The 27,476-nt window shown below is 45.0% G+C and overlaps 1 protein-coding gene across 1 annotated transcript in view; it reads left to right on the forward strand.

The window, feature by feature from the left end:
• Positions 1 to 27,476, forward strand: part of NAA38 (N-alpha-acetyltransferase 38, NatC auxiliary subunit) — a 33,831-nt gene that overhangs the window by 893 nt on the left and 5,462 nt on the right. The window contains exon 2 of the mRNA XM_085639159.1: positions 12,297 to 12,480. Within this exon, the coding sequence (XP_085495285.1) occupies positions 12,297 to 12,480 (184 nt within the window). The remainder of the gene's footprint in view (positions 1 to 12,296; positions 12,481 to 27,476) is intronic.

Below are 27,476 nucleotides of genomic sequence, written 5' to 3' on the forward strand. Positions count from 1 at the left end.
TACTGTCTATCTCCGAAGAAGGTGCAAGTATTATACTTGTTTAAAACTTTAATGTGTAATAACCAAATGGCTAATATGGCTAATACCCCCATTAGCATCGTAGAGCAGAAGACGAAAGTTATGTCAGCTGGCCCTCTGGACACTTATTTTAAAAAGGCGCTAAGAGTGGAGGAAATGGATAACAGCATGGACAAAAGGAGATCTGAGCGTCGTCGCTCAATAGAAAGCTTGAAGCTTAGGTCTTCTGATAACTTGAATCTGCAGGCTGCTCCCCGGCTTGTCGATAGTGTTGGCGCAGTAGTTGATCCTTTTGCACCACCGTGTGATCCCCGCTTGCAAAGGGAACCTGCTCTTACTTCAGTTTCTTTACCTTTAGAGCAGCCCATTCAAGAGAACCTTGCTAGTGTTCATCCTGACCCTCCTATAGATATAACTAGTAGTGGACAAGTACTTGGTAAACAGGTTAAGAAGTTCACTAAGCCACTTAAAGCGGTTAAGATTTATGGGCCACCCCCCATTAAGAGAAGATGCAAGAAAGGGGGAGTTACAGCTAAACCTAAGCATAATTACTCTGAGTTTGGGAAACACGAACCGAAAGGTTTAAATTTATCTAAAGGGTCAGGAGTCGAACCAACTAATTCTCCTAACCCTCCTCCTCCATCGACATCTGTTGCTCTGGAACCTGAATTGCCCACCATAACACCAGGCTTCACTCCTGTCGCCCCTTTGTCATCTCCTTCCCCTTCGGTTGTTTGCCAGGATGTTCTAGGCCAGGTGATTAAGTCCCTCATCTCACCACTAATTGAAAGCTTATTAAGAGTGGAGAAAAAACTCGCTGACCTAGAAGCTATATTAAGTAAGAAAACCAATCAAATAACAGGACAGGGGAAGGCGGGTGTTGGTAGTGGTACTGATGTTACAGCGGTGGTACCTATCTGCCATCCTCACCTCTCCACTCTTCCCCAGGATACGGGAGAGCCGTCTAATTTGTTGGCAGTGTCACAGTGTGTGTCTGTGCCGTCGTCGAGTGGGGGTTCTCAGAGTGTGTATATACGGGACGACATAGAGGGAGGGGGGATTAACCTTGCCCCAACCACTTTGCGGGAAAATAGGGAAAGCTCTAGTAATGGTTTGCCTGCATCAAAGTACATGCCACAAGTTGATCTGCCCCCTGAAGCTGTACCCTTGGTGGTTGTTTTGACGGGGGTTCCGCCTTTAACAGTTGACAAAAGAGAAGGGTTTAGCGAGTTAAAAAACAAAACCATGTTCTGGCTCAGTAATTATAGACCTATCGAGGAGAACTTCAATGGTGAGATTTTACACGTGAGACGTCTCCCTTGGTTGGGTGGTACGACGAAAAACATTGTGGGAGACATCGTGGTAGTAAATTTTAGAGACCCACGTGTAGTTAAGTATATTCTGGAGTGGCCTCCTGAAATAGGTAGTAATGGCATTGTTCCTCGTGCGCTAACCTATTTTTACCCTAGATCATCGGTGTTTCCCCTTTCTGATTTATCTAAGCAAGCCTCCCTATTGCCTATCCCATCAGGCACATTTAGGCCGAATTACTTTTCGGGCCCCTCACACACCCCCTACGCTCCTGACTTTTTAAGGTGGCACTATATCCCTCCTAGATTTAATAGGAACCATAATAGAGGTGTCATTGTGAAGCCTTCTAATCCTTTAGTGTTAACGAACAGGTTTGAAGCCCTTTCTAGCCTGGCTGATTGCGATTGAAGGTTAAAGCCCCACCAGGGCTGCGGGGGGTCAATAGGTTTACTTAGCCCCAAGAACACCGCTTGTGAGAGGAGTTTGGAAGCCCACGGAGCTGTTCCTGCAATCACAGGACTACTAATTACAAGGGGATTTGCTAGTGGCGGGAATGTATCCACCCCTCTTTCTACCCCCTTGGACAATAGTGTTGAAATCCCCTGGACGATAGTCCACCCAGTCCAACCAGAACCCAAAGATATTTAAACCAGGTTGGACTTGGACAGGCCTGTAGTTACCCCCTCAGATTTGCATTTGATAGACAATGAAGGCTTACACCTAGTTTCTTGGAATGTGGCTGGTCTGCAAAGGAAGTTGGTCTTGCCTGAATGGAATGTCTTCATCGATCAATTCGATGTATGTATATTTCAGGAAACATGGAGTGTTTCTCCATTATATAAATCGGGATATACCACTTTTTACATACCTGCCCTGAGTAAGGGTAGGGGTAGACCAGCTGGGGGTCTGCATGTATGGATCAAGATCGCCCTGAACTTGAAAGTAACTACTTATGACTCCGGATGTTGCGACATCCAACATATCTCATTTATGGGGGGAAATAGTAGGTTTGACCTATTTAATGTCTATGCAAGAGGTATCACAGGGGACTTAAATTCAAGTACCATATCTATTTTAGACCAGGCATTGGCTACTTGCCCCCCCTCCTCTAAAATTATAGTGGGAGGAGATTTTAATTGTACCTTTGAACCACTAGAAGGCGACGATCCCTTGGGTATAGAGGAAGTGGACTCTAGATGGGGTATTCCGACCCTGTCTTTGGCCCCAATCAAGAAATGGTCATCTAAGGTTATACAGATTAACTCCCTTACTGTAGAACATAACCTTAGGGCTCTCAATGGCAGGACCCCTTCTGACCTTGATGGGGCAATGACCTTTAATAGGTTAAGCAGCCCATCAAGAATTGATTACATCTTATTAGACGTGAAATTATGGTGCGACTTGGTAGATATGGTGGTGACTCCCTCACAGGATAGTGACCACAATCCCTTATGCATGTCGATAAGATGGGGGAGGCGGAATACCACAGGGAGGATATCGCACCCGAGATCTACTAAGGAGGTGATACCTTTTCAGGGAAATCGAAGACTGAAGTGGGAGAAGGTTCAGTCGCAGGCTCACAATTTGACAAAAATCAGGGCGTACGTTGAAGACCTGAGTACAGAAATGGTGGTGTTTGATCAGGATCTAGCCACTGTGCAGGGCACGCTTTTTGTCCAGGCGTACAATAGTTTAACGGAGAAAGTTGGGGAATTTTTCCTTTTAAAAGGAAATAATAGGGATAAGTGTGGTGGCAGGGTTAAAAATAAAGCTATATCTAACAGTCCCTGGTACACGGCACATTGTAAAGCTACAAGAAATGAGATTAGAATTGCCTTGCGTAACAAGAATCAATTCCGGGTTAGTGTAGCCAGGAAAGAATACGCAAGGGCCTTGGAGCAAGCAAAACGTGTTTGGGAAGAACAACGCTGGCAAGACCTCAAGACAGCTTCCCAAGGAAAGAATTCCTTGCTGTTTTGGGATCTGATTAACAAAGCCAGGTTGAACAGTTCTCGCCCTTTAGATAGCCACATAACAGGTCAGCAATGGCATTCCCATTTTTCCTCAATTTATGGTGGGTCAGAAACTCCCCTTGCCCCTTCTGTTTATGCCCCCAGCGCCCACCCCATGCTCCCGGTTAGGGAACCCTTTTTGCCATCCGAGGTGTTGCTAGCTATTAGTCATCTTACCCCCAAGAAAGCAGCAGGCCCAGATGGGATACCTGGAGATCTCCTTATGGAGGCCCCAGAGTTATGGGCTAAACTCATTGCAAAAATAATGAATCTCATCTCCCATGGTTACCCCGTCCCAGTCTCGTGGAAGGGAGCGGAGGTAATCACGGTCTTTAAGAAGGGTGCCAGAGACGACCCTGCCAACTATAGACCAATCAGTTTGATTGATGTGATACAGAAGGTGGTTGGCAGGGTAATTATATCTAGGGTCGGCACCTGGATGGAAGAAATGCATGTGTTGTCGCATCTCCAAGCAGGGTTCCGCCAAAAGGTGGGCACGATGGACCAGGTCTTTCGCTTTTCCGCGATCTATTGGAAGTCGGTTACTATCAACAAAGGTAGTTTATACCTGGCTTTCATAGATCTTAGGATGGCCTTTGACCTGGTACCACGTGAGAGGCTGTGGGAGGTTTTGGAGAACATGGGGTTTCCTGGTCCCCTCTTGAGTTTAATTGTGCATCTCCACGAGGGGAATTATGCCAGGATCAGGTGGGGTACCCAAGGGGAATTAACTGAGAAGATCCCCGTGAAGAGGGGTGTACGCCAGGGATGTGTCATGGCTCCTACGCTGTTCTCTCTGTTTGTGAATGGAGTGGTGGATTACTTAAGAGAAGAACCAGCTGATGCTCCATCCCTGGCAGGTGTTAAAATCCCCACACTCCTCTTCGCCGACGACACTATTTTAATTTCTAAGTCGCCGTCTGGCTTACAAAAGCTTTTGAATCGCTTTAGTGCATTTTGCTCTGACAGAGGTCTCACTATCAACACTTTAAAAACTAAGCTCATGGTTCTAGCACCTTCACCCAGATTTAGAAATAACCTTTTACTTAATGGAGAGCCCTTGGAGCTGGTAGACTCATATGACTATTTGGGCATTAGGGTCAATAGTCGCATGAGCTGGAAGGATCACTTGGCTAAAATGATGCTAAATTATAAAAGAACTTCTGGGGCGGTTATGAGAGAATACCGCAAATCTAAGAGCAAGCCCCTCTCACCGCTCCTAACTATTTACGAAGGCCAAGTTCTCCCGTCCGCTTTATATGGCTCAGAATTATGGGGGTTTGATAATACTGCAGAGCTGGACAGAGCCGAAAATAAGTTTCTGAGAGATGCAGTAGCCCTCCCAGTCTCTACTCCCCTAATTCCTTTACGGGCTGACATGGGCAGGCGCCCCCTTAAGGATTTAGTGCGCTTACGCCCGTTACTTTTCTGGGTTCGTATGCGCAGGACAAGGGAGCTCCAGGACTACGCTGCTGCCCTGGATGAATTAATCCAGCTAAATACCAATAATAGGATTAAATGGCTGAGCAACTTGAAGCGGCTGGTGGTGCTCTTGGGTTTGAGCGACTCATGGGCAAACCAATCACCTCCGCCCAAGTTGGTGATTAAAAAGCTCTACTGGAATCTAGTACAGCAGGAGACACTTTCTAGTAGTTCTGTGGGCTCACTCACTGAGCGTTTCTTGTCCTTTAAGTGGTCTAGGAGCTTTGAACCATTCTTGTATTACATTGAGCAGCCTTTAGATAGATCTCTTTACTTGAAGGTTAGGTTCGGGATCCTCCCAGTAAACGAGTACACCTCGGGGTGGAAAAAGCATGTCGGCAAAATGAACTCATGTCCAGGCTGTGCAGCCCCAACAGAGTCAGTGGCACATTTCTTTTTTGCTTGCCCAGCTTACAGGGTTGCCAGGAGGATCTGGTTAAAACCGTTATGTAAGAATTTGGGCGTTAGATGCCACGTATCGGCCCTGCGGATACTTAGCACCGATACCTCTTCGATTGCCATGGTCTGTGGAGTCGCAAAATTTTTGGGCAATGCTTGGCGATCCCGCATGAGGTGTTGTAAAACCCATTCTGGCCCACTTAGTAGTTAAGAGTACTTGGTTAGGACTTTCACCATGTTGATATGCGACTGTGTTTACCCTTAAGTGGACTAGAGCTTAATTGTGTTTTAATAATCTTATGTTTGGAAATTTTACACTGTATTGTGTTGCTATTTGCTCTTTTATGATGAATTTTCATCGAATAAAGAATGTATGTTTTTCAACTTGCTCGCCATCAATGATGCCACCTCACCAATTGACTTAATGTAACACTTTTTTTTACGGAGTTTTATATAGCGCGAACTTGACCCGGTATCGGGTATCCGAGTGCTTTACATAGCACCAGTTGTGTTACATGAGGACACACATTAGTATTTTTGTTAGGCACGGGGAGATTAAGTGATTTGCCCAGAATCACAGGATGTTCAGCGTCATTGCGGAGACTCGAACCCGGTTCCCCAGATTCAAGGTCGAGCGCCCTAGCCGTTAGGCCAACTCCTCTCTCCAAACGTTAATTTCAATGAACTATCTGCTGCATTTGTAATATCTTTTAGGCGCCCACCCAGCACAAAGGCCTTGGACGCCATGGAGCCTCTGGCTGAATGTACTCTGAAGCTTGCAACATTATTGTCTGCCTATTGCATAATCCATTTTATGCACTTGTTGATGAATGGAAAAGACACTGCCTTGAAAGTCTTCTTCAACGTGATTAGAACTTCCCTGCTGGTCTTGTAGGCCTTAATGCAGTTAGTTTAGGTTTCTCTGAAAAAGCCAGATGCAAAATTAACTATTAGTTTTGGGTCTTCTAGCAATAGTAAAAGGTGTCGCGCCAGCTTCCGACAACTCTGATGGAAAATTTAGTACATGCACACTTCCTATCCCCACTGAACCCGGTTCCTCGCCCCAACACCAGCCATTTCCTCAAGGCTGAGTGATACCTCTTTTTCATGCCTTTTGCCCGGCCTACTGGATAAGCCTGAAGCCAGTTCTGAAAGACCCAGGATCACTGAGTGGCCCCTGTAATCCTCCATGCTGTCACCTGCAGAGAACTTTTCAAGATCAAGGGGTGTGGTTCCCCCTTGACAATCTAGCAGATAGATCTGAACTTGGAAGAACCATCAGAGAACCCTATAATAGCTCCAGCGTCACTGCAATCCAAGCCTGAGCCCTCCAAATTGGAGTCACCAGCATCGGTTCTGTTATCTGGCATCCTCGCTGCGCTGACACTCTGGCTGTCTATGTGAACATTGGGAGAGTGTACCCCTGAGTACCATCACAGTTTTACAAGAAAGCATCCACCGCCTTCACCTACTGGATTCGGGCGCCAACTAAAGAAATCTGAGAACTGATTTTTTTTTTTTTTTTTTTTTTTTTTTTTTATTTTAAAAACCTGGAGGCAAATCTGACTGCCAGCATCACAAGTTGTCCATAAAGGAGCCTCAGTGCTTTCTTTGCTACCTTGGATAAAGATTGTTCAGACTCCTCCGGTAGTCTTTGTTCCCTATCTGCCATGTCTTTTTTTTTTTAGTAACATGGGCCTGTTAGTACCTGAAAGAAAAACAAATGCCCTTCCAAGTTATTCTGGGCTAATTCTGCCACCCCAAGTGCCTTCCTAATATGCTGGTACCAATTTGCTAGGTGTTACTGCCTCATTCATTTAAAATGTGGAGAAACATCAATTATTTGTTTTAGAGTTGGGCAGTCGTCAGATAACAGCCTTTTCAATGTCCAAGGCCCCAAAACTGTACACTCTTGCTCCAAGCAGTGTGTAGGCTACCTGATACAGTTGTCTTTGATCGCATTGCTGTGAAGCGACGCAGGCTGCCGGACACCTAAACAAAAAGACAACTGATTATGCGCCCATCTGCCATGTGCAGGGCCACCTATCTGCCGCCCATTTCTAGAAATCAATTATTAAATTAAGGGAAAGCTCCTCACTCAAGCATTCCGGTAGAGTTGGAATCCTGCTGCGCACATCACGACCACCAGCTCAGGTAGCTAGCCACCGAAAAATATCTATTAGACACCAGTATCTACTGCTATATGTACTACAAAGCTCACAGTAGAAACAGACTACAGTAACCAGGGCTTTAAGTGGATGAAAAAACTGGAGGGGTCTCTTAAAGGGGCGTGGCCGATGTAACTAAGAGCGTAGCTTAAAAACACATAAGCTAAAAAGCTATGCTTGGCCTAGTGTGCCACCCAACTGGTATTTTGACAGTGCACCTAGATATATAATACACCAAGTGACATTACACCTACAACAATCCTAGACTATTGGCTTTGTCAATGGTTGTTAGTTGCATTAGCTAAATAAGCAACAACTATGGCTTCGTTGTATATAATATTAAAAATGCTTCAGTTCTGAAATTATGAGACGGTGAAAGAACTATAGCGAGTCTCTTGAAGTTACATGAAAGGCAGTGAAGGGTGGTACTGCTGCAGAGTTAAGATTTGTTTTTCCATCCTGAGGGCAAAAATGGAGAGCCGGATAGAGATCCGTCTCAGCACCTGCTTTTTAGAACTGCCGGTACTGTGCACCGGCAGCACCCGGACCACTCAAAGCCCTGACAGCGAGTAGTAAATAACTAAATGTTGCAGGAAAGGTAGGAAAAATCAGCACTTAGTTTTGTGCTGAGCACCAACAAAAGGAAGAGGAGGCCAGGACTGCAGGGGAATCTATGGCGGAGGGAGCCTGATGATTGGGGGACTGCATTTTGGTACTTTTCTTTCTATTCATGTGGCTTATAGTTTATGGTCGTTTAGAGAAGATAACTTGGTAACTGCTGCTAAGCTCATAAAGTGAGGAAACAGCGTGCATCATTTTCACCTCCGGTCCTTACATAAAATTGTCCAAAACACATTCAAACTTTAATTTGGTACCATCATACATATATATGCTACGGCTGGGTGTTTAAAAAAGGGTTCAACATGTATGTTTATGAATGTGTATGTGTGTGTATGTATATATAATATACACACTCACTAAATAAATCACAGTTAAAGTGGTCATTAAAGTATGTGAAAAGAACCAGTGAAATTAACGGAAAAAACACACTGAGTTAAAGAGTAGTTAAGGTTACAAAATAAAAAGGGCATGGGTCTACAAGCTCGGAACAAACCAGTATGTTGTTGAGAGGAACGCAGACCTATGAAGATAATACAAGTTATGTATAAAGCCCTCACTCACCAACCTGGTTGGTGACATGCTTCATCATCGGGCTCCACTGGGTATGGCCAAATGCCATCCCAGTGTGCTGCAACGCCAGGTTACTGCGGAGCGGGGTTCATGTGAAGTGACAGTGAATTTAAAATTTCCAATTGAGTCAAAAAAGTAAATTTAATAGTTTCGCTAATTGGAAATATTAAAAAGGAGTGAAGGTCAAAAAATAGAAGACCTGTTTCACTCCATGGCTGTCAACATGTTTTTGCCTAAATGAATGTTCAACAGGCTTTCGTCAGGACCAGAGTGGGGGTGCAAAGTCCCGGTGGTATGAGACGCGCTAAGGTTCACCCTACCGTGGGCTACTGTGTGAAAAATATATTTACAGTGAAAAATCCGCCAAGTAATATCGTGGTGGAGAGAAACGAGTTTATTTAAGAGGCATATCTATTTGAAGCCTCAGGGATCCCGGGGGGGGGGTGGTTAGCAATATGGCACACCGCCCTCGCTGCTCGGCACCCGTTCGGAACCTGTAGCGCCTCTTGCCTCCCTAAGCCTACGTAAGGTAAGGGCACATGGTGTACCCCCCCCAGGTCAGAGTCCTGTGTCTCAATCCAAATCATGGAAAAGGCCTTGGTGAACACACATGATCGTTATGTGCTCTGAGGTGGCAGTAAACACTACTGCTTGTTCAGGTGCATTGGAAGTAAGGGCACACGCTCTCCCTCCCCAACACAGGAAGAAAAATGTTGACATTTTGAAACTCGCACTCAGAATTCTGTTCTCAAGTTTATGCTGTCTATCCAACTGATTTTTTTTATTTCTAGTGTTCTTTTTTTTCTGCTTGTTTATTGTGCATTTGTTTCTACAAACCACACACGCAGATTTCCGCGGTGGGAGAAATGATCTAAAGACTCAGGGGTTTAGTTTCAAACAGCCGAATTCATTGGAAGCAGACCCATGGGGAAGTCTCAGTAACATTACTGGGCCTGCCATGTTAAGTTTGGCCCCGCAACCACTCATGGGCAACACATGGTGGCCAGGCTTCGCCCTACCTTCTGTGTCCTGAATGGAGGTACTAGTGTGCCTCTACGAAGTACCGACATTTTGATGATCAACTTTATTGCAGTGGATAAGGGAGGCAATGCCGCTCTTATCCTTTTAGATCTATCTGCAGCCTTCGATACAGTCAACCACAATATTCTGATTACTTGTCTAGAGTACTGGGGATTCAAGTCGCAGCACTAGAGCTGCTGCAGTCTTTCTTGACTGGTCGTATGCAATCAGTTGCCTTTGAGGTATTTACCTCTAAACCATACTCAGTGCCATGTGGCATGCCGCAGGGCCCTTCTTTGAGCCCAACGCTTTTTAACCTTTATGTAAATCTCCTGGCAGCTTTAATCAAGTCCTTTGGGCTATTGCTGGTGTCATACGCTGACGATACCCAAACCTTGGTATCTTTGACTTAAAAAGGCCAGACATGAGTAAGACCTTTAAAAACTGTATGGTTGCAGTTGGCTGATGGATGGACCAGAAGTGTCTAAAATTAAATTCAGCAAAGACAAGAGGTCATCCTGTTTGGAAATCTTCCCTACTTTTGGTCACCTAGCTGGTGGCCTGAAGAAATGAGTACTCTTACCAAGCCAGTGCAGAAGGTAAAAAATCTTGGCGTTTTTATTGATGACCATTTATCTTATAGGGAGCAAATAAATGAAGTTGTTTCACCTGCTTTTTTCTCTCTACGTATAATTAGTAAAATTGCCCAATTTTTACCTGCTGAAATGCTCAAGACAGTGGTTATCACATTGGTTTTTAGTGCGAATAGACTACTGCGATGGGCTTTTCTCTGAACTACCTATGAAATATTTGAAAAAGCTGCAATCTGTTTAAAATGCAGCTGCTCGATTCATTACAAAGATTCCTAGACTCGGCTCAGTTTCTCTAGCCATTAATTGTCTTCATTGGTTGTCCGTTTGGAAACGTATTATCTTTAAGGGAGTTTGCATAGCCTTGAAGGCTCTGCAAGGCCGGAGCCCGAAGTAGCTGAGAGATTGGATTTGTTGCTACTTACCAAACAGGGCTCTCTGTTGAAGCTCTCGATATCTGTGTGTTCCTCGTTTCAGACGTACGTCCTAGAGTGGCAGGAGCATTACACGGTCCGTGACTCTACCTCGGAATAGCCTTCCTTGGGAACTGAAAAATGTTAGCTCTCTGCTTAGGTTCAGGAAGGAACTAAAGACCTGGCTATTCTCTCTGGACCTTTGAGTGACGTATTCTTTCTGGGAAGTGGATATTATGGTTCTTTGATCCTTTCGGTCATGGGCAGGGCCAAGACGCCTTCGGGCATCTGTTAGCTCTTTATAAAAATTAAATCAATCAATCGATTTTGTTAATAGTACAAAGACCCATAGATTGATGGAATACATCTCAGCCCAACATATGAAATGCGCCATACACACAGCATCAGTGAAAGTCAATGAGAAAAAAAGATGCATTGCCACAAGTAGACCTATTCAGCACAGTTTCACCCAGCTCACTCCATTTGACTCAGCCAATTGCCCCATACTTGTTTTTGTTGCTTCGGGCAGCCTCTCGCTTCATACAGTGGTTTGTCTTGCATCGCACACCAATCCAGTCCCTCGCACCATTGTGTCACAGTGGGGGGGTGTTTCTATTTGGTGGCTATATCCCGTTTCACCACCATAAGGGCTGTTGCTAAGAATGAGCCTTCCAAACCCTCAAAAACTCCCAGGAGGAGGACCACACTATTGACATTAAAGAGATTTCATATGAAAATACACAGAGGAACCCCATGGTTAGTGGCAGTACAGAGAATGAAAACCACCTAGGTGCCCAGAAGCAAGAGTGCTATGACTTTAGCACAGAATGGGAGAGAGAGGAAGGCTTTGGCTATTGACATTAAAGAGATTTCATATGAAAATACACAGAGGAACCCCTAGGTTAGTGGCAGTACAGAGAATGAAAACCACCTAGGTGCCCAGAAGCAGGAGTGCTATGACTTTAGCACAGAATGGGAGGGAGAGGAAGGCTTTAGCTCATGTACCTCCCTCTGATGCTTCCTATTGCCCACATATACCTTTAAAGGTGGATAGGTGTAACTCTTTTCGGTCTCCTGTTGAATGCCGCTTGTTTTAGGGTGGGGATAGACAAGGGCATGTTTACCCCCATTCAGTTACCGTGCTGCCAGCCCTCCATCCTGTGCTGCCTCTCCACCCAGCACTGCAAGGATTGTGGCAGGTTTTCAGGCAAGGGTTGGTGCTGTACAGTACTTCACAGAAGCAGACCCTGATGTGCTAATAAAACTACTAATGCCCTCTTCACCACGTAACTGGTCAGTTTTTGCCAGCTGCTCCTGCATGGAGTCTCTGCCTTCAGGCACTTGTACTTATTCAACGGGATAAAAAAAACCTAGGCATTGAAATTAAAAAGCTAGGCAACTGAACTTTATGATTCAGAAACGAGTTCTTGAATGAAATGCTAATGATTATGACTTATGGTTGGTTAAGTCCACCTCTTACACCCCTTATCCCGCTCCACCTCTCTTGTGCACATATGTACCCCAGTAGCCAATTTCCTGATTGTATGTTTTCATTCTATGACTACAAATGTATGAAAAAAGAAAAGCTCAGCCTGTCTTCGAACCTTGGCTACATTGTATTCCATGGTGATGTTGTATCTGTATGTGTTGTCTATAATAGCAACCTTTTTCCTCTCATTTATGTTTTTGCAGGACTCGGATGGCGAGAAGGAGGACTCCCCATACCTTCGTGCCCGCCAGAAGCTAGAGGAGCTACTAAACAAAAACATGAGGATTCGTATGACCGATGGGCGCACACTGGTCGGGTGCTTTTTGTGCACTGATCGGGACTGCAATGTCATCTTGGGCTCTGCGCAGGAGTATTTGAAATCCACAGGTCAGGCGCTTTTTCTTGTGTTGTGTTCTAATTTTGATTCTGGATCGGTTTTTGACACATTGATGGAATCATCATCCTATTCCACATATTTATTGGAAGAGCTGTCCTCCTCTCCGCAGTGTTGCGAGTGGGCGGGGAAAGATTTTAGCAATGGACTTAACATCCCAGTCAATAAAAGTGGCCAATGGAGGTAGGAAGTGACATTGAATGAACATTTACCTTTAAGGTCCACCATCTTGCTTCCATAGGTGTATGTATTTCTGTGATAAATAGGGCAGTGAAGGCTTCTGGTACTGCCTTAGCAGAACTGGTTCTATATAATTGGTGCTTCGAAATGAAGATCGCTATAAGAAACTTTTCCAATATAATCGTCAGTTTTCACTTGCAGTTGTGACCTGACCGCATCTATTTTTTCATTTGACTCTCACCTGATCCCTTCTATAGTTGAGCATTGTGGCATCTCAGCCCCTAGACTTGCATGTATGGGAAAGTTACAAGCAAGTCTGGGCGCGGACTGTGTGTGTAGGAGGAACCCAACTATAGCTTCAGTTTGAGGGAAGCCTCGCTTCAACTTTAGTCTTCTCTATGATCTACAAACAGGAGAGTGGGTCTTGGTCCTGCCCTAAGATAGTCATTCTCCTGAAACCAGGACTGGCCCTTCATCCCTAAAAGGATCACTTGGTGTAGAATGCCCTTGTGCAGGGGCAGACTCACCTATAGGGCAATCGGCCAGGGCCCGATGGGCTGGTCAGGATAGGTCGGTGTGTACACCGGTGTTTCGCTGTTTGTGTGTCTGCAACAAGCTCAAATCTATACACATACAAGTGTCTTTACAAGCTCTGGACTGCCTGATATGCAAACATGGCCTCTTTTTTAGCTAACTAATTCACTAACGGGGGCACCATTATTTTGTTTCCGGAAATATTTTCTGTCCCAGTCTGACCCTATTCTTTTGGACAGATAAGAGTGGAGCCAGTTTCTCCCTTTCCCCCCTATTTTAAGTAAACAATCTCCAGTACCATGATAATCACTTATAGTTGCATCACCAACTATAATATAGAAGCTGCTGGACCTTAACCCTTACATCACACCTTCATGCACTGGTGGCTCTTTAATTCCCCACTGCTTTATCAGCAGTAAGTTCCACCCTAGTAAATGGCAGCGTAAACCACCCAAACCACTTATTATAGGCTCAGTAAGGCACCATTGCTAAACACTGCTGCATTACTCCCATCTGTCTGGATTTCAGGAAGAGTATGTGTTCTGGCATTTTTTCCCCTTGAAATGACTTCTCAAATGTCTCGATGCTGACGCGTCTGCCTGCACTGAGGACCTCCATCCTCCTCTGTTCTATATTTGAGCTTCCTGTTGATGGCTGTTCCCCTCTGCTCTTGTCCAAGTGCTGCCATCAAAATCTTAGGGGCATGTTTACAGCTGAACTACTCAAGTCACAGTTAGTTGCTGAGGAAGGAGGTGAACTACCCAAGTGCAAGTTAGTTACAGAGGAGGGAGCAAATTATGCAAGGGTCTCTATGAAACAGTTCCAGGTCTCCCAAGAGCTCATGCATCATGTATTTAAATACAAATCAGTTAATAGGTTTTCTTGGTCCCTAATTTGCATACCACAGATCCTTCAATGAAGACATCTTCATATTGACTCTTTGTTCTCTAGACCTCTTCCTGGGCCCCAGCATCTCGCCCATCATCGACTCTTCCCCACTTTAGCTGCTCTCCGGACTGTCAGTGCAAGATCACACAGCAGTTATGAGAAAACTTGTTCTCTGGCAAATGTCTCAATTTTGGAGGTAGAAGTTCTTCTAAATAAATGGGCCATAGAGGTGGTGACTCTGGAGGAAAGGGGCGTGGGATTCTGCTCTCTTTAATTCTTGGTTCCCAAGAAGGGCAAATGTTTGACACCCATCCTCGACCTTTGCCTTTTTAATCTGGTCTTTCCACAGAAGTTTAAGATGTTACTCCTGAGCATGATCCTTCTGATATTGGTGGGGTCAGGACAGGGGGTGTGGGTGAGCTATAGGGTTGGGTGGGTGGGAACGGCCAGGTGTGTGTGGGGGGGTGGGGGGGCTTGGGGGGGCGGGGGTTCATTTTTCCACCAATTGGGAGTTGATCACTGGGTCATCCAGTTAATGCACAGGGGGTACAGCATATCTTTTTTGTACTCCCCTCTGGACCGCCCTCCTTTTACTAAACTTGCTCTCTGGCAAATGTCTCGATTTTAAAGGTAGAAGTTCTTCTAAATAAATGGTCCATAGAGGTAGTGCCTCTGGAGGAAAGGGGCATGGGATTCTCTTCTCTTCAATTCTTGGTTTCCAAGAAGGGCAAATGTTTGAGACCCAGCCGCAACCTCTGCTTTTTTAATCTGGTCATTCAACAGGAGAAGTTTAAGATGTTACTCCTGCGCCAGATCCTTCTGGCCCGCAAAACATGGGATTGGTTGTGGTTCCTGGACCTCCTGGATGCCAGTTTTCATCTTCCAAGCTTCCACTCCCACAGGCATTTCCTTAGATTCACTATGCGGCTCCAGCATTACGAGTGCTCAGTCCTGCTGTTTGGCCTGATGACCGCAGCGCGTGTTTTCATAGCAGCTTCACTACAGACATCCGGAATCAATGTTTTTTCCATACTTTCATGATTGGCAGGTGAATGCAGAGCCTCCAGTGCTGGTCAAAGAACATTTTCACAGCACAGTGTCCCTTCTCCATCACCTGGGCTTCATAATCAGCACCTAGAAATCTCATCTTGCATCCAGGCAGAGACTGACCCTCATATGGATCGTTCTAACATTAACAGTTTGCCTCCTGCTTTGAGGACTGCGGATATTCGAGATAGGATTCTCATGTTTCTGGCTCAGACACCACTCCCAATTCTGCAAGTCCTATGCCTGGTAGGCCTGATGGCTTTAGCCATCCTGTTGGTGTCACATGCCAGATGGCTTCAGCATCAGTGGATCCTCTGAACTCTGGTGCAGATTTTTAAAACTACCATCGCGGATCTGCTCTAATGGATGTTCCTGATCTCTTGATGGGTCGTCCCTTCAGTCTTCTGCAGTTGCAGGCTACCATGGTTATGGTTCCCTCTTTGCTAGGCTGAGGTGCCAATGTTTGCAACATTACAGTGCCGTTTGGTCCCTGCCAGAACACTGTCTGCATATATATACATATTGGTGCTGCCCATAACACCTTTCTTCTTTCCGGGTCAATGAGTGTCATTTTGTCTAACACTGTAGGAAGCTGGCTTCTTATGTAGTGTGCCAATGTAAGGGCACACCATGCAAAAAGCCCCTACGACCCTTATTGATTTACAGAGGCTTACTTTAATAATCCCAAGTGCTCTATTTGTTGTTGTGTGGTCGAGCAGCTTAGGTTTATCAGAGGGGAGTGTTAAGCATTTGTTGCACATACAGTCAATAAATGGTACACACACTCAAGAAGAAATCCGAGACCATTTTACAAAAATTACACAGATTTTAATATATTTTTAGACACCAAGATTATTGTAATCAGGTAAGTACTTTCAGAGTTATGAATTTGACAAGAAAACAGTAAAATGGTCAAATAACATTTTTTCAGGTATGAGCCTCTAACTCGACAATGTTATCCTATGGGAGGAAAACACATACTGCAAACAGATACTTGAAGTTCGAGGGTGCCCTTTGGAACCTAAGGTGCTATGGTCCAAGTAACCACTAGCAGTTTTATTTTTCCTGCCCTTGCGTGTCCTGGTGCAGAGGTGCTGGTCATGTTGATAGCCTTGATGCTACACACCTGAAAGCAAAGGCTGCAAGGGGGGACTTGAGGACAAAGTCGGCAGAACCCAAAGGGGGGCTTGGCTCTTGAGGGTCTCTGGGGCAACGGTACACAGTCTGTTGTCGTGGACCAGGCTATGGCACTCTGGGTGCTTAGGAACCTAGCTGAATGGCCAATTGTGTATTAAACTTTCTTGCATTGCAGAGGAGAGAAAAACTGGACAGCTGGGCCACTTATGTGGTGTGTCTCGCTGACTTTGAAGTCCCTCAACATGCAGGTTGGGCTTCCTCGACGATGGTGACTGGACACTGACAAACCTTGGTTGATGCATGTACTCCAGTACTCAATGTCTTGGTGCAGGGGGGGCTCTTGGAGGTTCTAGCGTCTTGAAAGTCTATGAAGAGATGGGGCTGACCTCTTAGAGCCATGAAGACCTCCTCCTGACGTGCTGCTCCCTTGGTGGGCCCAATGGCCAACAACACAGTGCACCAGGCAGATGCAGTTGGTTCCTGCAGATGCAGGGAGTGGCTCCTCCAACTCAGGAGAGATACTAGATGGTGGGCTAAGTGCTGGACAGTCCTCCAATTGTTGGGGAGGATGCACAGCTTTTGGATGAGTCGGTCTTTGCAATTATCGAGGTGTCAGCAGACTGGCAGGGTTAGGTGCTAGTTTCGGAGCAGGTCCTCTGTTCTTGTGTTGTCTGGCCCTCTCTGTCCTCCTTCTGTTCCCAGATTGATGAATTTTTCTGGTGCGGGAGACCCCTAAATACTTAATTTAGGGACGTTTAGAGGAGGGTACGGTGGTAGCCAGTGGGCTACTTACTGCTGTGGTGTCTACACCACCTATATGACCGCTTCCTGTGAGGAGTGGGCATAATCCTGACCCAGAATTCCTAATTTATCCAAAACCAAGATGGTGAAACCTTTCTTCGGCTGTCCACTTCAGGTAGCCCACCTTAGGAGTGTGCCTAGCTTGTAATTATAACACGTCTTCTGACTATCTAATTTCCTGCCTGCTGTGATGTCAAATGGGCCCCAGGGCAATGGGTGTCTTTCTCCAGGTCTGGGGGTGGGGGAAGCTGGGGTTGAGTATCAAACGCGGCAGAGGCGTTGAAGCCTCTGGCTTTGATATGCTAAATTACGAGCCATCCTGCTGGAGGAGGTGTGAACAATTTCCGCCGGAGCAAGCATTGATTCTGGCCTCTAAGAGCACAGGCTCTCACCTACAGGAGGCCAGAAACTTGTCTGTGGTGGCAGGCTGGACGATTCCAATTAGTGAACACACTAGACTGGACTGGTAGTTTTACAGGGGACACCTTTAAAGTGCCTTCTGGGTGCATGTCACTATAAATCATATACTGGCATCAGTATAGATTAATTGAGACAAGATGGTTGATCACGCCATTATTTTCAGTGAAGCCATTATGTGGCTGGGTATCTTGTAATGACCAGTGATCAGTACATACCTTTAAAATGGCTTCCTGATCACATGCAGTGTCTAGCAATGTAACTAGACATCACTGGCATATCTGCCCATGCAGATCTACCCTCATGTGAAATATAATGCACCCTACCATGGGACTTAAAGGCCTGCAGTAGGGGTGACTTACATATAGGACATACAGTGTACTAGGGCATGGCAGTGTCACGCATCCTTCGAAGGTAGTCTGCATGCAGTTTTTGTATGGGTCCCTTTGGGTGGCATAATACATGCTTCAGCCCATAGGGACCCTCTTTAGTACCCACGCCCTGGGTACCATAGGTACCATTTACCAGGGACTTATAAGGGTGATAACGTCCTTGCCATTTGGGTTACAATGTTGCAGTTTTAGGGAAAAATCACTGGCACTGGGGCCTGGTTAGCGAACAAGGGGGTGTGCAGTTCCTTTAAAGTTCAAAGGATGAACAAGATAGGGGAGTTATTTCTGTGTTCAATATGGGAGGAGTACTCCATATGGGAGCAGGTGCCCTAACACACCCCAGAGGGCGTCATGCTTCATCATAGGGTTTGCTACTCATGCGTCCGGTGCTGCAATGCCTTACGGGCACCCACAAAAGGGCTCTTTACCAGAGATCTTCTTCGTAACCGTCTGGTGAAGTGGGGGTGTTGATTTGTAGGGTGTGTAAAGTGGTGTTTTTACAAAAATTTATTTAAAATGGGTTTAGTGATGCTCCTGGTCAAATAAGTTTATTGGTTGAGCTCACTAACCTAATTAAAAAATGTGATGCTCAGTTAGGGTGCAATGGACCTAATAAGCCTCATGAATATCCTTCATTCCCAAATATTTTCAATGTGATTGTGATAATCAGTCATTTAACAGGTCACACAGGCCATACATTGTTCCTTGGCCTGGATAGGAAGTACTGGAACACAAAAGCACAAAACATTACACAGGAGATACAATTATTAAAACCAAGTGAAAATACCTTACATGATTGTTAAAGCATTTTTTTCTTTTCTGCATGGCCATGATGGTATATATAATTCATGCATAACTTCTCACCACTCAGATGACCGTGCAGTTAGTCGTTTTTTTTATATATGCGTCGGTAAAGGCATGCATAGATTAAGGGAGTATGTTGTTGTGTACACTCTGTGAGTCACGTAATTAGATCCACATGTCACTTACCCCAGATTGGGTGATTGCTGACCCCTCGAGGATCTGGCACTTAGTAGCATCCTATACACACAGGAGTGAAAGGCGGGGGGAGAGAGAGGAAGGGGAAGCAAACTGGAGAGGGCTCAGTTGGTTTCATCATATTCCTACTGTGATCTGGTAGGTCGATGTTGGGAGAACAAACTTCTACTTACATGGACGCATGCTGGTGTCCTCTGTCAAGCCTGGTTAGCCAGCTTCAGTGCACTGCCCGAGTCGAAAACCAGCATTTAGTTCAGATTGGGGCAAAAAGACAGTGGACATCTGCAAAGAGAAGTCCAGCTTCCTACAAATCCCTCCACCATTTTCTGTTACATCAAAAGACAGGACCATGTAACCTGTATTGGGAGATGATTGGCCTGTGAAGGTGGCCCCAGCAATGGGACATTTTTCCAGTTATAGGACACCATGCAAGAATCCTAAGTATTATCTCAAATTCTTTTAGTTGTCTCTCCTTAGAGGATCATGAGTGGGATTTCATCCGGAAGTGATGTAAATTATATTTTACAGCTTTGTGTCCATATGTGGATCTCTTCACCATGGTCCAGAACAGGAAGTATGCTATGGTTTGTTCCAAATATTTCCTTTTAAATGCTTCCTTAGGGGAATGCCTTCAGGTTTGACTGGTCACTGGGCCCGTCTTATGCGTTCCAACCAATCTCTTTTTCTGTCAGGAGTCCTGCAGAAGTTGTGGAAAGATCAAGTACTGCTGGCCCTGATCACCCTGGACTGGGCGAGGAAGGTATGCTGATCTGCTATAACTCCGCATTCTGTGTCCCCTCCCTCTACTGTAGAGGGTGGACCTGCTCTTGCAACATGGTTGCCAGATCCTTCAGCCCAGTCCCTAGGTGCTTTGGCTGCATATGTGGAGTTTGAGCATTGTTAGCTTGGAGTTCTTTTGCTTGCCTCCTGAAATTGCGGATGTCATCTTTTGCTGCCAGGAATCCCTCCACAAAATCCATTTATATATTTGGTCATTGATGTAAGTTAGGTATGAATCCATTTCATTCACGCCTGATGTTCTACGCTTTATGGTATCGCTTGCTTATGAGGTCCTACCTGTGGCTGCTGTAAAACGTTATATAGCCCTTTAGTTTCATGTATTTTGCTGTCTAGCCTTCTCTGCCTAAGCCGCTGCTAGATTAATGTTTTAAGAAAGGTTTGCTGTACTTTTTTCCTTTAACTTCATTTAGTTTTCATAATAGGATTTGAATATTATGTTAAAGCTATTTACAGCAGCTGTATGCTAGCAGATCACACTTCCCAATTCTACTTCTTAGTCTGAAAACGTCCTTCTGAGTCTCTGACTTAAGCTAGTATGGGTGATGAACTCCAGACCATCTCAGTCAAGCTATCATTTGTAGTTTTCTGTCTGGAAAATGTTTTTAAATACTTGTTCATCATTCGTAGCAAAAGTGGTACCTGCCTAGCTCATGGGTCAGTTCATCACTCTTCCATCTTTCTTCACTCCTCATCCCACCAAGGAGGAGCAGTGGCTGCATACACTGGAATGCTATTTGTGTTGTCTTCCTATATTGACTCTACACAACAGCAAAAAAATATTGATCATTTCTTTGTAGGGATCGCCAAGAAGGGAAAATCTGTGACTAAGTGCACCATTTCGCATTGGGTTATATTTGTACTAAAATCTGCTTTTCCTTTGCCAAAAAGACGCTCTGGCTGGCATTTGTGCCCCCTCCACCAGGCCTGTAGGTTCTTCCATTCCAATCACTAGAGGTGTTCCGGTGGCTGACATGTGCGGGCATCCACGTGGTCATCCTTTCACAGTTTTGCTAAACATTACACCCTCACAGCAAATGCGTGCTGTGACGGATAGTTTACCAGGCCATATTACTTGACTTCTTTGTTTAATCCGCACTACTCAATGCCTCGTTCCAGGTAAGTATTGCATTGGTACGCATTCATAAAGTGAGGAATCTGCTGGAAGAAGTATCAATCCGAAGAAAAAGTTACCTTCACTATCTAGATTTCTGGTGGATGCTATATCTTGCAGCAGATTCCTGTCATCTCCCACATCCATGTTCTTCTCGCCCTCCTTCCACCCCTCTGTGTTGCCTCATTCCCGCAAACCAAAAAAGCGACATGATGCGAGTTTATCCACGCTACACCACATAGCTGCAAATCTTTGCCGAAGTCAATATCCCTCATGGACTAGACCTATTGGTTTCGCCAATTCTTGTTGGTTTAGCAACTTAAGGAACTGCCCTGAGTCTTTACTGACAGATGGACTGCATGTAAAGTTTATTAAACCCAATGTATGATGACCTGCACCTTTTGAAGAAGTGATTTTCACAGCACAGTTGCAGCTTATTTATAGGACTTGAATGTGACATAGAAGTACTTAAAACATTAAGAATGCCCCAACAATCTCATTTTTAGGTATCGCCTGGCGGTGCAGCGCAAAGCGCTGCTCGCTCGGCGAGAGATCTTGTGGATGAGGGGTTTTCAGAAAGGGACTCGAAGCCCCGCCCCTCATTTCCTTTGGCTTGTGTCACCGTTTAAGCTAAACGGTGGCCTGCCATTGGAAATGGGGTATTTTGGTTGCCGCCCTTTCGCTTTTTGGGACGGCCCCAACGGACTGGATCATTTGCTTCACGGCTGTCGTGAAGTACTTTCTTATCTTTAGGGAGGGCCATCTGTTTCTAATTGGAAACAGATGACCCTCCCTAAAGATAAGGTCCGTTGTCCATGCATTTTTGCAACCCCCTCCCCCCGCCCGCACTACGCCGGACTCACCTCCATGGATGTGGCAGAGTCCTGACCCAGCATGCTGGTAGGATCAGACGTTTCCTTTCTACTGTAAGGGCTTCTTGGAGCAGCTGACCTGTCCAGGGCCGGTGCCAGTCAATAGATCTCTCAGCACCGCTCTGGCGTTGGACCCCTGAAGCGTCGTGTAGTGCTCTCCCGCAGCGGGTCGCAGGCTAGGCCGGGTCAGTTAATGCCAGCCTGAGCCGCGCAGGCGTTCTGATTTTTGGCTTCGGATAAAATGGCGGCTTTTCTGGTGTCGGAAATAGTCATCCCTTGGTAAATGCCCAAAACCAACAGGGTCAGCTGGCACTATTGCTTCTGGGTCATAATCGCGTGCCCATACGAAAGATGGTGACCGTGTCTAGCACGAAGTGGGGTGGGATCAGTGGAAGTCACTTCCTGTTATGGCCCTGCCAGAGTTAAAGATGGTGGCCGTGGGGGTGCTGGAAACGGTGGAGAAGCTGCAGGCAAGACTGACAGATGGCGGCGAGCCTGAGAAGGTAAACACCGGGACGGCACGAAGGCGAAACATAACCTGGGGAGGAAAGGAGAAGGATCGGAGATGAGAACAAGGCGAAAACGGGGCAACCTGAGGAGCGGGTGGTTAACGGGCATAAGAAGGAAGGTATTAGGATAGAAGAGAAGAGCAGTTAAGGTAGTATTGGGAGCAGTAGGCGAAAGAGATTCGATGGAAGGTTGCAGCAGAGCCAGACTGTAGAAGAGTGCATAATAGTGAAGAGGGCAGCGAAAGGTGGACAGTGGGTATCATGAGTGAGATCTCTGGGATTTTTGTGAGAAGGGGGGTTCCTGGGACATTAAGAGTACAACCAGCGATGATGCACCAGTGAAAGTAGGTTAGGGACAGAAGTGGACTTAGTAAGGTCTAAGTATGCAGCATAGTTAAGGTGGAGAGAGATCGGCGGAGGCAGATAGTAAGGGCAGTGACGCTGACAAGCGAAATGGTAATTAGTGGTGTAGTGAGTTGATGTGGGGGCAGTGAGGGTTGCCTCTAGGATAAATTGCTGGTGGCAGTGATTTGGATCGGTGGGCGTGGGTACTAGGTCGGACGGGCAGTAGGGGTGATCATGGCTGATCTCTGTTGCAGGCAGAATGTTGATCCTCTGCATTCAGATTATATCTAGGGTGATTGGGACACTACTGTTGAAACCTTGGTGTTTTTGCCGCTAGAAATCGCTTCTGTCTTTTATTTCTTTGCTCGGCCAGTTAAATGAATCCTTTCTACATCTCTTGGAGCGCGTGAAGTGTTAAAAGTGTGGAGCTTGGAAAGTTTTCATCTGATGACCTGCAACCCTCTTATCGCTCTGCCTGGCCTTCCCACTCATTGATCACCCCATACATGTTCTTGGAGTATTTGCCTGTGATATGCTTCAATGGGGTGGGGGTGATCGATCCTAGCGTATGGGCAGTGCCTGGTGTATCATCCACATATAAATAGTATGTCGATGTTCAGGATAAACGGGTTATAGGTCACGGAGCGGACTCAAGATTCGTCCACCATCTCAGTCATCTAGCCACGCCCCCAGCCAACTGAGGTTTCATAAGATAAAACAGTATATTTCCCTTTGATTAGTTTAGCTTGCATTTATTTTTCATTTGAGGTGTGTGCATGTTTTATAAGCATTTACCCGAAGGTGTAAAATGCAGAATCTTTTTTCTTTTTAGCCATGTCTTTAACATTGACTTAACACTCAATGACCCTGCCCCATATCACTCCGTAGTGCTCATTAGTATCCGCTTTCATTTTCCCTGTTTTCAAAGTGTTCAGGTGTTTGTGATTAGTTATTGAACACAAGGATTATATAACATTTATAGGTGCTGCAGCCTTGTATTGCTGTGCAGTATTGCAGTAACATTCATATGATGTATGATGTGAGTTATAAGCATTTAATCATCACTTTCACTGTAAATATAGTTAGACATTGAGACTTCATTAAAGTGCTTTGTATTTACAAAAACTCACATTTTTGACTGAACATTCACATTGTTATTGCAACTATGACAACATTGTTGCACTGTACCTAGCCTCGACCCTAAGCTCAATTGTTATGTTGAAAGGGACTAGCTTGTGATCTGTCCATGATTGGGGAGCGGGTGTACCTCGAATGGTTAGTGCAAATCCCGTCAAGGGTATGTCCTCTTAGATGGGTCGTATTTCATATTAGTTGCGGTAGGCCTAATATTTTTAAGATATCTTGAGGGCATTAGCTTAACAGTGAAGCTACCCGTAATCTTTGCCACCCGAGGACTTTTTCAAATATTAAGTTTAGAAATCGTTTGGTGTGGCTAGTTCCCTCAATACAAACTAAACCTAGGGTGATGCTTGGATTCTTTGGAGTTGGTGCCAAGCATCTGTTCTGCATAGTATTTCTATTCAAATGGACATAACTATATTTTTATTTTTTCTTTACTAAGCATTATGCTTGTTTAATTGGAGCAGTAACCAACACCATAATGAGAGAGACTTGTATAAGAGGAATTATGCTGATGTTTTGGGAACAATTGTGATAAAGTTTTGTTTTGAACATAATGTGTGTTGTGTGAGGATATGGCAATTCTATTTAAAAAAAATGTTTTGCTCCAGATACCGCCAAAGTACGGGATAAACCACAGTACAGGACGCTGGCCCTCGTTCGGGGGCCTGCTACTCATTTCTACGAGCATAAGTCAGACTTTTGCATCACGGGATCTGCGTTGCAGCAATTGCCGTTTTTTTATTAAAATTGGATATGTAACCAAGTCTCCCCAACACACTCACTTTAAGGAAATGTGCTTAAAATTCTCCGTGCCTTATTTCCCCATCTCGCGTCTCGTCCTTTCTTCTTCTCTCTCTCTGACCCCCCCCCCCCCCCCCCCAACACACTTTTTATTATTTTTAATTTTTTAAAAACTTTAATAAGCACGGCGCCGTCTTCACGGACACCGGCGCAATGCAATAGGTGTTGCTTTTGGGATTGTAAATAACAATGCCTTTCAATTTTATTAAAGGCATTGCCATTTACAATGTCAATAGCTCAAAATAATGTCATTGCAAGACCTATGGCATTATAAATGCTTGTTGTATTAGGTTTGCTGTGCATAGTATGTTAAAGGTGTAACTGTACTCCTCCATTAATTATTTATTAGAATAATGTTTCATCTCCTTTTACAAGAGTAGTCCAGGAAGCATCTTAATCTCCTAACACTGCCTTGTCCACTCTACTGGTTTGAAAATTATTGCACTTTTTTTCTCTGGTGAAACATATTTGATGGCTAAATTATTAATTATTTATTGTTGCTGGTTTGTTTGCATAGAAAATGTTTATTGGTTATTAACAACACCCACTTTACCTCTGTGAAGTGCATCCAGATTTGCTTAAGCTTCTAAATGCAGTGATATCTCCAGCACTTTTTAAAGAATCTTTCAAAAAATCATTTGTCCTTCAGGTAGTGAAAGCAATCTCGATTTTTAGATTGAGCCTACCTGCGCTGTCTGGTTGCAAAAGACCTGTTGTCAGCTTTCGAAGACCTTACAGTGGGCTTAAACATCTGCCCATTGCTTTCCATTGGTTGGGTTTATTGTCGCTCTGATTTGCTTACTTCTTGTTTCATGGCTTGCCTTGTCCAGCTTGCATTTGTCCCTCCTCTGGAGCTTAGCACTTTACTTGTGTCCTTCCACTGTTCACTCTTAGAGAACTACTGTTTCCTTCGCTTACACACTCCATGTTAGTGCATGTGTTTTCCAGCTGTGTTTCATGTGCTTCTCTTGCCACCCCCATGCTGGTTTCTCGTCCTTCTGCTTTTGTTCGCTCCTGTGCAGCTCTTTTATTTCTTTTTGCATAAGTAATCCATAGATGCATATATTTTCCAACTGTCTTCCTTGTGTGCTTCTGTCCATCCCCCGCTCTGTGTTGCTCTCTCTCGTCAGCGTGCTTCTCCTCTCCTGCTGCACTGCTCTCTTATCCACATGCTTCTCTCCCCTACCCTATGCTGAGTGTTGCTCTCGCGCCCATGTCCTTCTGTGGTGTGCTTTTCCTCTTGTTCTTCTCCGCCACAACCTGTGTTCTCAGTTTTTTTCGCTCCTTCCCCAAAAACCCTTGAGTTTTTTTTTATTTTTATTTTTTTATCTTCCTACAATATCATTTTTTTTTTTAAATTTAACACTGAAAGGGTCATCTGCCATCTTGGACCATTAATTAAATATTTAAAGTAAATGGCACCCACATCATTCGCCTGACACGTGCATGCGTTTTTGCACGTGTATGCATCAGCAGAATGAGGGGACTGCTATTCCATTTTTTTAATTTTTCATTGACAATGATGCACAACATCCCAACGCTGTACAGCACCTCTAGAAGCAACTGGCAAAGCCAATAGGTCCTAAAAGGGAGACTTATTGGCTTTACCAGTGCTTGTTTTTTCTAGGAAATAACTCCTCATCTTTAATTGATGACAATTCAGGAAACACTCCTTCCTGTGGCAGTTCGTGCCCTTTTATTTGCCCGCGTTTCTTTTGAGCTCCTAATATTCCAAGATTGCGGATTGGTTTTAAACGCTTCATCCACCCCAATGAGTGAATCGATCCCTTCTTCACCACAATATGTAGCAGAACAAGTTGAACCGCTCTAAAGATCAGTGTTACACAGTCAAACCACAAAAAGCCTAACAGGGTAAAGCGCTTCACCACCAGACTATACTCTGGAGTGTGTTAACTGTTCTGTGACTGTAGTTGTCCTTTCTCTGTTTCCTGTCTTTGACTCGGCCACACTGAGCAGTTTCAGCGCACGCTTTTAGGCCCTGCTCCGATGCGTGTAGGTGCTCCTGTATGCAGCTTGTATTTCCTCTAATGGGTACCCTTGCATGTACCTCAACCTTAGGGTCAGCATGGGAAAAATAAATGAATGAAGATTTTCTAGCTCGGGCGCTTAAGTTAAAACAGTCACGCTGTAAATTAAATAAGCGCAGCCACTATAGTTAAAGCGGGCCACGCTGGAAATGGAAAAATACATGACTAATAACAATATGAAAGGTGGCGGCTTGCTGCAACGTCGTGGGTGGAATAGGGAAGATCATTAAAGAAAATAGTGCTCCACCGACTAGATAAAGCAGATCGTGTAACAACACAAGTAAAAAGTCCAGTCATTATGGGAGGTTACAAATGCAGATCAGGCGGTAAAAGTAGGGACTACTAAGCCTATTCATGAATAAAACAAGCATTGGCAAAGCCAATAGGTCTTGCCTCTGGAGGAGCTTTTCATTTTGGCAGTCAGATGGGGGGGTGGCCAACAGGGGAGGAGTGAATAAGGGGATGGTTTAAAAAAGCACTATAAAGCGGCCAGTGCTGGATGCTTCATAGGGCTTTGTGATCACAGAGACAGTGGGAGCGGGTGAGAGGAAGGAGGAAGAAAAAGAGTACAAAAGAGGGAAATGAGACAGGGGGAAGTAGGGAAAAAGCAAGAGAGAAAGTGAGAGAAAGCACAAGAGAGCAATGATGTTAAGGGAGAAACGGAGAGAGAGAGATTGGAAATGTATCAAAGAAAGCAAAATTATAGGGAAAAGCATTGGAGTGTGGCATGAGAACAAATCAATTAAAAAAAACATTCTAACGGCAATGACATTAAAAGACACAGATACACGTGTTGGAGGAAGGGGGAGAAGAAACGGATGGTGGCAGGGGAGGAGATACGGGGGAAGGTAGCGGTAAGTTAAATAAGTTGTTAAACAAAGAGCATGGGGGAGAGGGCCACACAGAAGAGCAACAATGATGCCATCGAGTGATCAGCTATGGGCGGGTCGTAGTCCATTATTAG

Source organism: Triturus cristatus, chromosome 12 (genome assembly GCF_964204655.1).
Source record: "Triturus cristatus chromosome 12, aTriCri1.1, whole genome shotgun sequence".
NCBI lineage: Eukaryota > Metazoa > Chordata > Amphibia > Caudata > Salamandridae > Triturus > Triturus cristatus.